At 49.6% G+C, this 13,908-nt stretch overlaps 5 protein-coding genes across 5 annotated transcripts; 3 read left to right on the top strand and 2 right to left on the bottom strand.

The window, feature by feature from the left end:
* Nucleotides 1-415: 415 nt before the first annotated feature.
* Nucleotides 416-1,978, top strand: Asppvi_002321 (uncharacterized protein; the record flags this gene model as incomplete). Its single annotated transcript, XM_043298310.1, has 3 exons — nucleotides 416-1,196; nucleotides 1,252-1,715; nucleotides 1,778-1,978. The coding sequence occupies 3 exons, from the start codon at nucleotides 416-418 to the stop codon at nucleotides 1,976-1,978; spliced, it is 1,446 nt and encodes a 481-aa protein (XP_043154245.1).
* A 681-nt stretch (nucleotides 1,979-2,659) lies between these two features.
* Nucleotides 2,660-4,942, bottom strand: Asppvi_002320 (polynucleotide adenylyltransferase; the record flags this gene model as incomplete). The annotated part of the gene is made up of 8 exons (XM_043298309.1): nucleotides 2,660-2,731; nucleotides 2,865-2,982; nucleotides 3,039-3,084; nucleotides 3,199-3,808; nucleotides 3,866-4,077; nucleotides 4,144-4,518; nucleotides 4,577-4,725; nucleotides 4,794-4,942. The coding sequence occupies 8 exons, from the start codon at nucleotides 4,940-4,942 to the stop codon at nucleotides 2,660-2,662; spliced, it is 1,731 nt and encodes a 576-aa protein (XP_043154244.1).
* A 471-nt stretch (nucleotides 4,943-5,413) lies between these two features.
* Asppvi_002319 (homoserine acetyltransferase family protein) lies at nucleotides 5,414-6,768 on the bottom strand (the record flags this gene model as incomplete). Its single annotated transcript, XM_043298308.1, has 6 exons — nucleotides 5,414-5,487; nucleotides 5,546-5,625; nucleotides 5,676-5,823; nucleotides 5,892-6,001; nucleotides 6,071-6,566; nucleotides 6,624-6,768. The coding sequence occupies 6 exons, from the start codon at nucleotides 6,766-6,768 to the stop codon at nucleotides 5,414-5,416; spliced, it is 1,053 nt and encodes a 350-aa protein (XP_043154243.1).
* A 976-nt stretch (nucleotides 6,769-7,744) lies between these two features.
* Asppvi_002318 (flavin reductase family protein) lies at nucleotides 7,745-8,527 on the top strand (the record flags this gene model as incomplete). The annotated part of the gene is made up of 1 exon (XM_043298307.1): nucleotides 7,745-8,527. One exon carries the CDS (start codon nucleotides 7,745-7,747, stop codon nucleotides 8,525-8,527), a length of 783 nt encoding a protein of 260 aa, XP_043154242.1.
* A 1,553-nt stretch (nucleotides 8,528-10,080) lies between these two features.
* Nucleotides 10,081-13,718, top strand: Asppvi_002317 (putative C6 transcription factor; the record flags this gene model as incomplete). The annotated part of the gene is made up of 7 exons (XM_043298306.1): nucleotides 10,081-10,196; nucleotides 10,420-10,691; nucleotides 10,754-10,845; nucleotides 10,907-10,955; nucleotides 11,032-12,039; nucleotides 12,729-12,932; nucleotides 12,994-13,718. The coding sequence occupies 7 exons, from the start codon at nucleotides 10,081-10,083 to the stop codon at nucleotides 13,716-13,718; spliced, it is 2,466 nt and encodes an 821-aa protein (XP_043154241.1).
* Between the last annotated feature and the right edge of the window lie 190 nt (nucleotides 13,719-13,908).

Below are 13,908 nucleotides of genomic sequence, written 5' to 3'. Positions count from 1 at the left end.
TGGAGGATGGCGAGAGATCTATCCCTAGCTGTAAGAGGTGTTTTGCTTCTGCGACTGTCGGACATGTTTATTTCGTACTTCATCTTATTGATTTCGGTTCTGCAGCTATACACGCTCTGCTGTTCATCGAAGATCAACAATGCAATCCTATTTCAGCAACCAACTCAATATTCGCTACAAGTACATTGTAGGTCTCCAGGTCTGGGTTCGGTGATGATATCAGTCCTTTGCTCCGTGTTTTGGGAGCTTCGGCAATTGCTCCGACCCAACAACGGAGTTTCCCCGCATATCAAATGGCCCCACGATAGAGTCAATTGCTCGGGGTGCCTCCGTATGGAAGTGAGTATTTGAGACCCCCGAGACGCTCAATTCCTTCATTCATATATGATTGTCTCATTTTATATGTTAAATCAACATGTCCTTCCCAAAAGAATATCCCCCGCTGCCTCGCGAAAGTACCTTGTCACAGCTTCCGCCCGAATACCCCGCAGACGCCCAGGAACAGATCGAACAGCTCCTCTCGACGTCTTCACTGAATCGCTTAGTTGTGCTAGATGACGACCCTACAGGCACCCAAACTTGTCACGATATCCCCGTGCTCACCGTCTGGGACGTCCCGACGCTGATTAAGGAATTCCAGCAAGATTCCCGTGGGTTTTTTATTCTCACCAACTCGCGCGCTCTTCCCCCACTTGAAGCGGAGAAGCTCATCCGCGGCATCTGCGAAAACGTCTTGCAGGCAGCCCGATCCACATCTCAGACTGTCGACATCGTCCTTCGAGGCGACAGTACATTGCGCGGCCATTTTCCACTGGAAGCAGACGTCGCGCAGTCCGTGTTCGGCCCCGCAGATGCATGGGTGCTGGCCCCCTTCTTCTTCCAGGGCGGGCGGTTCACCATCAACGATGTACACTATGTAGCTGAAGGGGAGAACCTGGTGCCTGCGGGGTTGACACAGTTCGCCAAGGATGCGACCTTTGGATACAAAAGCTCGAATCTGAGGGACTATGTCATGGAGAAAGCGCCTGGGCGGTTCAGCCCCGAGCAACTGCACTCGATCACAATCGAGGACATCCGACTGGGCGGACCCCAGGCCGTATACGAGAAGCTCATGAGCTTCCCCAAGGAAGGCGTCGTTATCGTCAACGCCGCAGCGGAGTCAGACATGCACGTTTTCGTGGCCGGCTTGCTCCTGGGTACGTTTTCGAATCCTTTCTGTCTTTGGTCCTATGCTGAGTAAGAAAAAAACAGCCGAAGCCAAAGGAAAGCACTTCCTCTACCGCACCGGCGCAGCCTTCGTCTCCTCCCGGCTGGGAATCCGCTCCATCCCACCCATCACAGCCCGGCAACTGGATCTCCCATCCCCCCGCAAAACAGGCGGCCTCATCCTCGCCGGCTCCTATGTCCCCAAGACAACCGCCCAGCTCAAGGCCCTGACCGACACTCGTGGCGCAAGCGGCGCCCTCGCCATCATCGAAATGGACGTAGCGGATCTCATCGCCTCCCCCGATAGCGCGGAGAGCGTAATCAGCCGCGTCGTCCACGAGACAGAGACGCACCTGCAATCCGGCACGGATACACTGGTCATGACGAGTCGGAAGCTGATAACGGGCCAGGATGAGCTCTCCTCGCTGGCTATCGGGGCGAAGGTCGCCGAGGCGCTGGTCCGGGTTCTGCAGCAGATCCAGGTACGGCCAAGATATATCATTGCAAAGGTAAGGGTTCGTGCTTTGCAAAGGAAGAATTCTTCAGCTGATAATTGGTTTGCTGCTGTCAGGGCGGGATCACCTCTTCCGACGCCGCTACCAAGGGGCTTAATATCAAGCGAGCCATGATTGTCGGTCAAGCTGCGCCTGGTGTGCCGCTCTGGCGATGTGATGAGCCGACGTCCAGGCATCAGGGTGTCCCGTTTGTTGTGTTCCCTGGCAATGTGGGTGGGGAGTCAACGCTGTGTGAGCTGGTGGAAGCATGGAGCTAAGGAGAGACGTCGTCTGTATGTATAGTTCTACAATGATCTGAATGCACATATATCCAATGGAAGACTCTACAGCGGGAAAATTGGTTTACAGATTCGGAATTGGATACTGGACTATGTGGCCCGTAGGCCACGCGGAATGTGTACCTTTATTCAACTAACCTAACTGGCACGTGGACCAGATAATAACTGCGTAACGGGGATGGCAATATGTACAGCCACATACTATCTTTGCGTCAGACGGGAACCTCCACCATACCAGTATCAGTCAAACGCCGTGGAAAAAGGCCAGCCCATACTTAGTAATGCAGATATGCGCCATATTTTAATGGCTCCGAGAGTGCCCTCTCGCAAGATTGCTGGAAAAAGCGACATAGAACCAAGAAATGTTCGTTGTGTAGGTATGAGGAGCAAGGGAGGAATGAAGGCGGGAGAAAAATGACGACCAACCTTGTTATCTGACCTCGATTGCGCTGTTCGTCGAGGTGGAGTCCAGGACGTTAATCAAGCGCGAACTGCAAAGGCAGAGTCAGCTGGAGTTAGTTGTTCACCAACACATTATCATTGTTCGTTGGGCTTCAACTTCCATCAGTGGTTTAGGCGTCGTAAATGTATCGTTTCAATGAGAACATAATGGGGACCAGCCCCAACACGACGAGTGGTTCGGCCTCAGGTGAGCGATCTTCACGCAGGTGTTGGCGTACCGGAGACTCCGTTGGAGGTGACCTGCCGCTTTGCAGCTGGAAGCGATGCGTCCTAAAAAGTAATTGAAATTAGTCAATTCGATGCTGGAACACTAAGAGCATCAACCGAAATGCGAAATATCCGCTTTCGTCTGGTGACTCGTTTCCCGCTGGTTATCCTGTTTGACTCTCTTGCGTGCACTTACGTCCAAAGAATCGATACTTCGTTTTTGAGCGCCTGCTTCGGCTTTCTTAACGATCTTCTTCTTGGGGCGCGTGGGTCGGGTTTCTCCCGGCTGGAAGACATCGTCGGGAAGATCAAAGCTAGTCCTCAAGTCAAAAAAAGACCAACGAGGAGATCGAATTAAGAACAAACTTACTTGCGAACGTGAGTGATGGAGAGATCATTGATGCCGGGTTGGTATCCTGCCCACGAAGTACACGTAGATTTAAAAATCTGGGCATCCGTAGAGATGTCCAGCGAACGGGAAGCGCCTTTTACCGTTAGCTAGCTCTCGGGAAGTCAAGGGCCATACATACCTGGCTCCAATGGCTTCAACTCCAAGCCGATGTAATATGTCGTAGTGTAAATGATATGGCTATCGCCGTTTGCGCTCTTCTCACCGACAGGCTCCACCTCGGCATTCTCAACTCCGCTGAGAGCTGCGGCTTGGTGTGCAGCATCTTTCGTTTCATCTGTGGTCTCCGTCTTCGTACCTTTATCCTGAAACTTGGTAGAACCGTTCTTTACGGCTTCTGCTTCTTCTTCATTGGAGACGATATGCACTCTCTCAAAGCCTTTTGGAAATGGGTGAGCCACTGCGATGGTAGGCTTGCGATCCAGAGCTCCGACAAGGTGTCTGATCTTGGACTCGACAAGACCAGACCACACCGATTCCGCTTCCTTAGTTCTGCTTGAGGCAGTGATGCTAAGATAGTATTTGTAATCCTGTGTGAAGAATGAGTGCCGTGCAAAGAGATCATTCCAAGTCAATTGCTTCAAGAATATCTTGTCTACAATATCACCTCCCCGTTGGAGCTCGCGAAGGATAACCGCCTTTGTGGACATTGAGATGTTGTGCGTCGCACACATCGATGGATACGCGGGGGTGATGATAGGCATAAGGTGGAACCGGTCGCCATGGTAAATCTATCATCGGTGTCAATATCGCGAAGGATGCGGCACAGCGTCCTTGGTTGCCCTTACCTTGGGATTCCAGACTTTTATCTGGAGAGGTCCGTCCTCGATTGGCTTTAGCAAGACGGGCTGGGGCCACGCCCATTTGTTCATAATGCGGAAAAACTTGCCGACGATCACAGACCCGGTAGCATGTGGGTATAGCTGACAGACTCGTGCTACAAGCATGGCCCAAGCGACACCACCCGGGAAACCTACAATATTGGAGTAAATGGCCCGGCCTGTAACTTGGTGTCAGCATGGGTGCCAGAAGATGATGAGATGAGAGACTGATGGGATGTCCTTACGCTGAGCCCAGAGCTTGATTGCGCGTAGAGCAAGACGAAACGTCTTCTGCTGGGGCACCAGTTCCAAAATCTCATCTGTGACCCGAGTTCCGTTCAGCGACCGCACCTCCTTCTCGTCAAGCCCCCTGAGGTAATCGTTATTCTTCAAGTCGAGATTGAGAGGGACCGACGACACGATCAAACGGGCGAAGATAAGATCGATACTGATACCGGACAACTCCAGCTTGATGATCGGCACGAAGGCATCGGGGACTGGTGTCATCTTTTCAATGGCGCCGGGGGGAGCCATCTTCTCGAGAACGGGGGGAAAGTCTGAGAAGAAATCGTCAATGAGGACATGCTTGGGGCCGACCACGAGTGTATCAATATCCGAGCCTATCGCATAGTCAATATCGCAAGCACTACAGTGATTCAACGCTTCCACGCTACTGACCAGGACCATAGACACCCAGGCGATAACTTCCATAAGTGAAAATCTTTCCACCTGCTGCCTCGACTGCTGCAGGGGACAGCCCCTTCTTTCGGCTGACGACCTTGACAAACTCGTGGGTTACGCGTTGAATGAGCTGGAGAACTTGTTTCCTACGCGATGACAGACATAGTGTCAGCGCGAACATAAACAATCAGAAACGTCGCTAAGTTGATCCCACCTCCGCTCTGTCTCCGCGGGACTTTCAAAGTTGTTCTGGGCCTTGAGCTCCGAGATCAAATCATCGTTGGCGGCGAGTTCATCGGGGGTTGGCAGAGCTGTTGAGATAGGAGGAGTAACTCCCCACTGACGAACTGGGGGTGTCGACATCTTGCTATCTAGCTAGTGTTGACCAAAATCATGCAGTTGCGCCGTGTAAGGCGTCAGCGGGAAGCGGCTCGATAAAGACCAGGAGGATTCGCTAGAGAACGAAGCAGAAGGGAAGATACAGAACGACACACAGAAGCAAATTAAATTAACAAAGGAGTAGAAGAGGACTTGTAGAGGAAGAAAAGACAAAGGAAGGACTGAATTGATGAAAACGACTACAGGGCATCGAATTGACCTAGTTAATAGATGCAATGAAGATGAGGAGTTCCAGATTATTCACGATTGTATGCTGACTTATCAAGACTCCTGTCACATGATGTTCGCCATTGCCACTGTATAGACAATCACGTGATATTGTTTTACTGGAACACTTGAAGTTCGAATTCAACAATGAGCAATAACGTACTAATCAAACCGCAAGGCAATATGAGCCCACTTGAGTTGATATCCGCCACTATGTCAACTCGGAATCTACAGGAAGTCCGCCAGTTGCTCGTCCAGCCACTTAACATCATCTTTACTCTCTCCAGGACCACCAGCCCAGTCTGCGTTTTGAGGATCGTCAGGAGTGTCTCGCCAATAATCAGAATCGGATCAACTTACGACCCCAGATAGAAGGAATCACTCGGAGAGTCCCAATGCCAGATTGCATGCAGGAGACTTCATATTCGGAGTCCTCGGGACTGCGCAGCGACATTAAGCATTAGACGCCAAGGCTCGAAGCATCACTTACGGGAAATATAGGTCAGATTTTCCTGGCATCACCAGGGTCTTTGCCTTGATCGAGGCCATAGCTTTCTCGAAATTACCATTGTAGGGTTCCTGCTGGGACACATCTCCATTCTGCCAGGTCTGAAGCATCACCAACAGATTATCCGGGTCTTATCCAATGGGGTCAATCATCAACGGAGCCAGTTCAGGACATGTTCAGTTTCTGCAGACGGCTTACCTTTGGATAAAGCCCACTTCTCCCAGAAATTCTGCATGAAGTCCTCCAGGTCCTTGTAGCCAAGAGCTGTCTCGTACAACTTCTCCCGGTAGAAGGCCTGGCTGAAACCCCTATCCAGACATGTTAAATGAGCTTCGAGCCGTTCAATATTACAAAGGTCTGTTCGGACACAAGCTTACCAGCCAGCATACACTCTAGCAAAAGCTTTCAAACCAATCTCTCTGTCTTCGGCACTCCACGTCCCCAAAATCTGACCGGCCTTTAGAAGGCCAATCTTTCCCGAACCTGCCGATGGAACGCGCTTCGCTGCAAGCAAGGCGCTCTTGACGCCTTCCAAAAACACCTGGTTATGCAGCGATATCTTTGCCGCCCCGCAAAAAGGAATTGCGACATCCATGAACTCAGGATACTGAGTCGCCCATTGATAGGTCTGTGCCCCTCCCATTGACCAGCCAAGCACTGCACGTAGATGTCTGATTCCAAAGTGCTCTGTGACAAGCTTGTGCTGAGCGCGAACATTGTCGTATAATGAGCATTTCGGAAATGGCCGAAGATGGGGGTGGTTGGATGGAGACGATGACTGGCCGTTTCCGAAGAGCGCAGGTATGATGATGAAGTACTTCTTCGGATTCAGGACTTTATCCTCTCCTATAAACCAGAAGTTGTCGGATATCACTTGGTGAAGGTCAGTATAACAGACATGCGTGTTTTCCTCTGTCAGTCTCTACATACTACCGGAAAACCATGAGGGGTAGACAATTGCGGGGGAGCTTGGGTCTCCAAATGTCTTGTACGCAAGATGCGCATCGAGTATTTTCTCCCCGCTCTGGAGTTCCCAGTCTCCCAGCTTAAAGATCTCGTAATCTTGGTCAGTCATGTTGGTCACCAAGTTGAAGAGGGCAGACCCGGAAAAGAGCTTCTGAAAGTTTGGCTGATAATGTCAGGACTAATAGCGGCGCCTTCGACGTTTGAGTAGTTCAAAGTTCAGTGATGAGCAGCGATTCATCTACATATTTATAGTCCTGTCAATGATATCAAGGACCTTAACTAGTGACACATTGCAGCGTCATGAGACACAGGTTTGTTTGGATTGGTACCACCGACGGTATCCCATGTTGCGATTTATAATAAGATCAGGGCACCTTGTCGACAAGAAAGTATGCCCCTCTAATCAATGCAGACTATTACGTAGCGTATATGATGATCACCAAGGATGTCCTATCAGCTCAAATAGTGTTCTACTATTTTGCTTCACTATCGACATGTTGAGGCATCTACCCATACTCCATTGTCTAGTCTCTGAGTCTCTCTTTTCGGGTTGACCCAGCAAGAAGAGACAGCTCCCCACTTGGGGTGGCCTCTGGCGACCAGATGAAATCGGCCCGGCCATCGGTAATGACGGCATATCTCCACGCCCCTTTTAAGCGAATTATTATGATGAAGGGAGTGGAAATTAGGACATTATAATATACATGCTCCGTGGAGTTTGTGCCGGTCCAAAACTCGGGACAAATAAATGTCAAGGAGCCTGCCCCGATCAACAGATATCACTTGTGTGGCAAGGAAACCTTTTGAAGAACTCCCTGCATTAGATTGTAATGAATCGTACGATCTCATATCAGGTCTTACGAGTTCAAAGATCGTTGCATACACAGTTGTACGTTGTCCGACCACCACTTGCACACTGAGGGGATGACTTCTCCGAGAGGAGCCTCAGAACCAAGTCGGTGTTAAAATGAGCGAAGAGCGTGCGACTTGCTAATAACTCATGCAGAGGGTCTCGAGTGCAATCGTATCCTCCTTGGGTGATTCATATATCCCGTTACTATCGATCTTTTCATCAATCTGCTACAATGTTCAAAGTCGGCGACGATTTCGACAAGATTCAAGCTTCCCGACCTGACTTCAGGCGTGATGCGCCGGTCACTTTCTCCAAGCCCCCGAATCCAAACTGGAAAGAGGGCGATGGTGCCAATGATGGTGGAGAGAGTCTGAAGAAGAACCACGTCGAAATCGATCCATACGAAGAAGGACGACCGGTATCATCAAACTATAAGCTCCTTATCTCGGGAATTGTCCCAAGACCCATTGCGCTTATCAGCACCAGATCCAAAGACGGACAGACGACGAATTTGGCACCGTTCAGTTATGCTCAAGTCATCAATCACGATCCTCCTCTTTTTACCGTGGGATTGGTTGGCTCGCTTGAGAAGGCCAAAGACTCCTTGAAGAATATGGTCGAGTCAGGTGAATGTGTGATTAATATCATCTCTGAGCATTTTGTCGAGGCAGCCAATGCGACCGCTATCAATGCACCGTACGGGGTCTCCGAGTGGGATATTTCCGGGCTACACCAAGCACCTTGCTCTGTCGTCCAAGCGGCCCGGGTCAAGGAGTCAATGTTCTCAATTGAAGGCAAGCTCGTCGAGACTAAGGAGTTCCAGAGCAGGACGACGGGTAAGACAACGGGCACTTTGGCTATTATTGAGGGTGTTCGTTTCTGGGTGAGGGATGATGCTATCAATGAGGACAAGAGCGTCATCGACCTCAAGGTCCTGAAGCCCATCAGTCGGCTCGGAGGTATCTCGTATGGGCGTACCACTGATGCCATCGAAATTCCCAGACCAAACTTCTAGATGGCTGTACAGCACTCAAGCGTGATGAGGGCGATTCTCTGTCGGTCCGGGGAATACAGGCCATAAGATATAGACATGCTTATCACATCCTAGAATACTTCATTCAGACACAAGCCGAGCCCTTCTTCTTATAACCGTTCTCTTCGGTGACCCGTTGATAGATAGGTGCGTAATCTGGCATGTCGCTGATCTAGGCTCAATTTTGAATATTGAGAGCACATGTGGAGATTCACAGGCCATAAGAAGTTTGCGTTCTGGTCAAAGCTCGGACCAGCAACATGCCATTGTACAGAATTAGATGGCTTCGGTTCACACCACGGTACGTGGGGAATAAAAATTGTCGACGCCTCCACCAGCGGATTTGTTGAGGGCTTCTAGCCTTCTATGTAGGCTTCGAGGCGGCTAAGTATGGCTCGTTCCGTTGTCCGATTGTGGAACTCGGACTCACTCCGTTTCTGAGTCCATTGAGCCTTGGGAAGCTACTCAGTGTGGTTCACCCATGGACTAGTAATCCTGTCAATCCATTATTTCCCCATCCTCCGGCTAAATTATTCTTCTCCAGGCGGAGAGAATTCTCCACGCCGGCTGGCCCCTGCAGGAACAGAACCTCAACATGGAGATCATGCAACACACTACTTGATCCTTATTATTGGTGTTTCTAAACAGCGTGTGAAAAGCCAACGAACCTTTTACTTTTTGACACACAGTAGAGGAGTGGGGATCGGCAGAGTTGCGGAAATCAGGAAGTATTCGATTGATTGCTTAGGTCGATAGTAGCTGTATGCTGTACCCAGTTTGGATAGATCAATACATTCTGGACAAGCAAATAACGTAGCATCCAGAACCGCGGGGAGAGTCACATGGTGGTTCCTAGTTTTTCTGGGGGCCCAGCCAGGGCGCGGAATACGGAGAACACCTTACCTACCTTACCTATCCATGTTTTCTTGCTTCTGTCCATTGACACGTATCTGCTCTCTGCCTAATTTTGTCTACCTGTATCATTTACCTTTGATACCATTCGGGTTTTGTCACCCCGTTATTTTACGTCGGAGTAATCAAGGCATTCTTCAAGCAGGTCCGGCGTCATTTTGAGCCAGTGTGCCCAAGCATTGCGCAAATAAGCACACTCGACCTCGGCCATCCTAATTCAGTACAGAAGCGTTGTCGCTTGAGATGAGCTACAGAAAAATAATGGTTATAATCGCTGATTGTACGAGTAAAGATAATGTTTGACCAATACACAACCTATAGTCCTGCTGACGCATTAATTAGAATAATTATTGTGCCGTGCCCTCCCCCTCACCTCCCACATCCCGACCTTGCGATCTTGCGCCCGCCGCACAGTGGGATAACGTCCATGGAGTTTTCTCTTCTGCTGGTGTTTCGTCCCATCGATCATTTCCATCCGCGCCACCGGAATCAACCAAAGTCCTAGCTTTCCTCGCCAACTCCCTAGGATCTGACTCTCGGCCTCGATCGATTTCTCCAGCGTCGCAAATAATCAGCTCCCTAATGTGACATGTGTTGTGACCACGGATGAATATTCGCTCGCAATGAGCCATTCGTCTCCTGTGAAGAACGGCGGCAGTAATGTTCCTCCTGCACGGCAAATACGATTTGTCTCAAGCGATGGACAGCCCCAGCCGAAGCGCCGTCGAGTCAATGCGGCGTAAGCTTGCCTTCGTGACACATGCTCTTTACGCAGCTGACAGTAGCCTTTTTTGTGGCTTCTATAGGTGTCGGACGTGTCGCAAGCGGAAAATAAGATGCTCTGGTGAACAGCCAGGTGAGAAGCTGACGCCGCACTTATACTTAACAATGCTGTTACTGATACCCTGTTCCCTAGTGTGTAAAACTTGCTTGGATTACAAACATGTTTGCTTAGGATATAGCGAACCTTCTACTCATGTTCGCACGCCCTCAGGGAACGCATCACTAGCCCCAAGCCTCGCCCCTCTACCCTCTGCTAGCGAGAGATCAAATCCTCAAATGGTCAAGAGTCAAAGTCCAGATGGTGCTTCACAGTATAAGCAAACCCTAGGCAGTGGCCTTGACCGGCACGCCGATCATACAAGCTCTCAGGATGCCCTTTTATCGAGAGAGACATCTTCGAGCAATATCCGTGAGTCGGAGCAGCATACAACCGGAGCAAGTCCGGAAAGCAGTACGTTATATCCGATAACAATTGGCATTACTGGCTGCGTTGACTCACATTGCTTTCAAAAGGTCGGACCTCCCTAAGCTCAAGTCATCGCACCCACGTTCCTTATTTTCGATATTTTGGGCCGACAGCCATTGTTCCCGGCTTCAAACAGATGGTTAGTGCTTTCATCTGACTTGTTGCTACGGGAGCTTTCCATTTGCTTATTTTGCCTGCAGGTAGTACAGGTGCGCGGGTCTCGCAAAAGCAATACTTCGTTGTCTTCAGGTATGCATCCAACCCACTTATGACCTTCTATGGCAAGTGTTTTCGCTTGCTTCTGACAGTTTGAATGACATTACAGAGTCCCTTTCGCCTCTTCGAAGTCCAAAGTCTGCAGACGTGGGTATCGGTCGTATAAATTCGCTGGTCGATAACCGTGAGTTCCGAGACGCGAACACCATCCCGTTCTATGACCGAGACGACACTTTACCTGTCAGCAACCTGGTCATGCACCTTTGCGACCTGTTCTTCGTTCATCTGGGCTGCAGTTTCCCATTCTTGCAGCGAGATCGGTTTCTTCGTGATCTAAAGGATAAGAAAGTTGATACTATGCTTGTTGACGCAGTCTGTGCCTTAGCCGCGAGATTTTCGCCGCACCCGCTATTGGGTCCTCCTCAGGCGCCGTCTATCGATGGCTCGGAGTTGCAGAATGACGTAAAGAACTCAGACCGGGGTCACGCATTTGCTCACAGGGCAATGGGCGCCTTGGTTGACTCGCTTTCATGCCCCACACTTTCTGTTGTTCAAGCATGTCTTCTGCTGGCCTACGAACAATTCGGATCAAATCATGACAGTGGCCTCTGGATGTATCTAGGTATTGCCATTCGAATGGCTCAGGATCTTGGAATGCAGAAGCTGCAGGGCCTGAAACACAGCTATGGGCGGAGGGGCGTGACTCCAAGTGCAGTTCTGTCTGGACAGGCAGGGAAGCTACGGGAGGAAGAATATGATCAATGTGATGGTGCTCAAGTTCCTTTAAGCCCCAGCAGCGGGATGAAGCACGATGAGGACCATCGCGCCTGGGAGCGTGAAAAGGTCGACACGTTCTGGAGTATTTTCTTCCTGGATCGTGTAATCTCCTCGGGTACTGGGAGGCCAGTCACGCTTCGCGACGAGGAGATAGAGTTATGTTTCCCGCTACAGTCGGAATCGAAATTATCGAACGGCTGGCCTGCACCGTTTCCGCCACTCATTCGCATAATACACCTTTACGGAAGGGTCACGGATCTAATCAATGGTATTCAGGATGCGAACCACGTCACAACAGAGACATTGAAGAGACTTGCCGGGATGGAAAGTGATCTGACAGGTAGGTGTTCATCTTTCTCTTTCTCCAGTCATTTATTTCCCTCAAAGACTTACATACCTATTTTTCCAGGCATCTACCAGCGATTGTCACCCAGACTGCATTTTAATGCGGCCAATTTCCAGGCCTATGTAAAAGCGAAAGAAGGAACAAATTTCATACTTCTCCATTTTGTAAGACCATTTCCGACATCTACATCATTTCGGCTCTTGATCTAACGTGCATGAAGTGGTTTCACACCCTCATCGTMCTTCTTCACCAACCCACTCTCCTGAATTCGTTCGGCGGTACAATACAGCATCTCTACCCAAATAGCAGAGAATTGTCAATGTCCTCAGCTAAGACAATAGCCGATATTCTATCTTTCTCTGAGCTTGTTGATGGGAAGAGCTTTATCGGCAATCCATTCACGAGTCAACCAATGTACATCGCTGCTTGCGCTTTTCTCATGGAGAGTGCATATTATTCGTCGCCCCCTTCGAGATCGGGTTCCCCTCCATGTCAACCGCTGCTCAATGACCAGTCTAGTGGCTTTGTGATGCCAAACATGGACTCTTCTTCGGAACGGAAGTCGAGCGCTAAGCATATACTTCTCGCTTCCGCTGCCCGAGAAAACTACCAGCGGTGCTACAAAGCCCTCAAGGCACTTGAGACATATTGGGAGGGTACTAGGTATATTTTAACCGTTCTAGATCAGAAGGCTAAGGGTATCGTTGATCCATTGCTCTATACTGAAGAGGAGATGGAAAATGCAACTGAGACATTTCCACTTCCGACCTCCGCTGTTCCCACCTACCGACAAGCAAAGCCAGCATTGAGTGCCACGGTTCAGCCAAAAAATGCGGCAAGTGCTGCAACAGAAGGCAGAACGTCACCTAGGATTGACCCGGGCCAAGGTATAACAATCATGGTATAATGCCGTTTCTCAAAATGTGACAGCTAACGTATTTCTCCTAGCCATTGGATGGGCTCTTACTGGAGCCACCAACTCTTCCCAACCAAACCTCAGCTTGTTATACCAGATGCCAGCTTCCCAAGCCGATTATGACACAAATAGACCTACCTTTTCTTCTCAGTATAGTCACAGCTACCCCAATCTGCCGGCGCAATTTAAACAGGAGCAAGGTTCGAGCTCGTATCCACAGTCAGTGGAGACGACACGGACTTCAGACGGGACACGATCTTCATCAATCTCTAATGGACCCGCGAAATATAGTTCGCTTGTTCCTCCTGGACGAGTTGCCGCTTCCGACGCCAATCTTCTACTGGGCCTAAACACATCATATTCTAACTCAACCGATAGCACATCGAATACTCAACCAACTTACAACCAGGGCCTTACCTCTTCATCCATGTCTCAACTGCAACCGCAAACCTCTCACTACAGTTACAGCATGGCGTCTGCACAGAGCGAACGGCATGCAGGTAGCAGCCATATAAATCCACAATCGACCCACCTACAATCGAACATCGGCTCGAATTTCGGTGGGGTCTTTATAGAAAGCCAGGAAGTCGATGTGAATGCTCTCCAACAACAAGAGCACTTTCCATTCCCTTTCAATGGTGAAATTCTACCTTACCTTGAATATCTACCGCAAGACGTCCTCCATTACTTTGAGGAACAACAAAATTACCCTCCTCTGATGAGCGCAGACGAAAATCATACCCAACCTTCGGAATGAATTCATGCCACTTTTGTTGCATACATCTGACGACTGTATGAATATATGACCGGTATTTTGTCAACTTCTGTCATGATTGAGTGAAAGAAAGTCACTTCCGACGTCTTGCCATTGCATACGCATTCTAATTCGGCAATAATCTGCAATTTACTTCGTTTTTCATTTAGTCTTATGCTTCCATTCAGCGAGC

Source organism: Aspergillus pseudoviridinutans (assembly GCF_018340605.1).
Source record: "Aspergillus pseudoviridinutans IFM 55266 DNA, scaffold_2, whole genome shotgun sequence".
Classification (NCBI taxonomy): domain Eukaryota; kingdom Fungi; phylum Ascomycota; class Eurotiomycetes; order Eurotiales; family Aspergillaceae; genus Aspergillus; species Aspergillus pseudoviridinutans.
The sequence above is the reverse complement of the archived record's forward strand: the minus strand, read 5'-3'. Positions and strand labels throughout refer to the sequence as shown.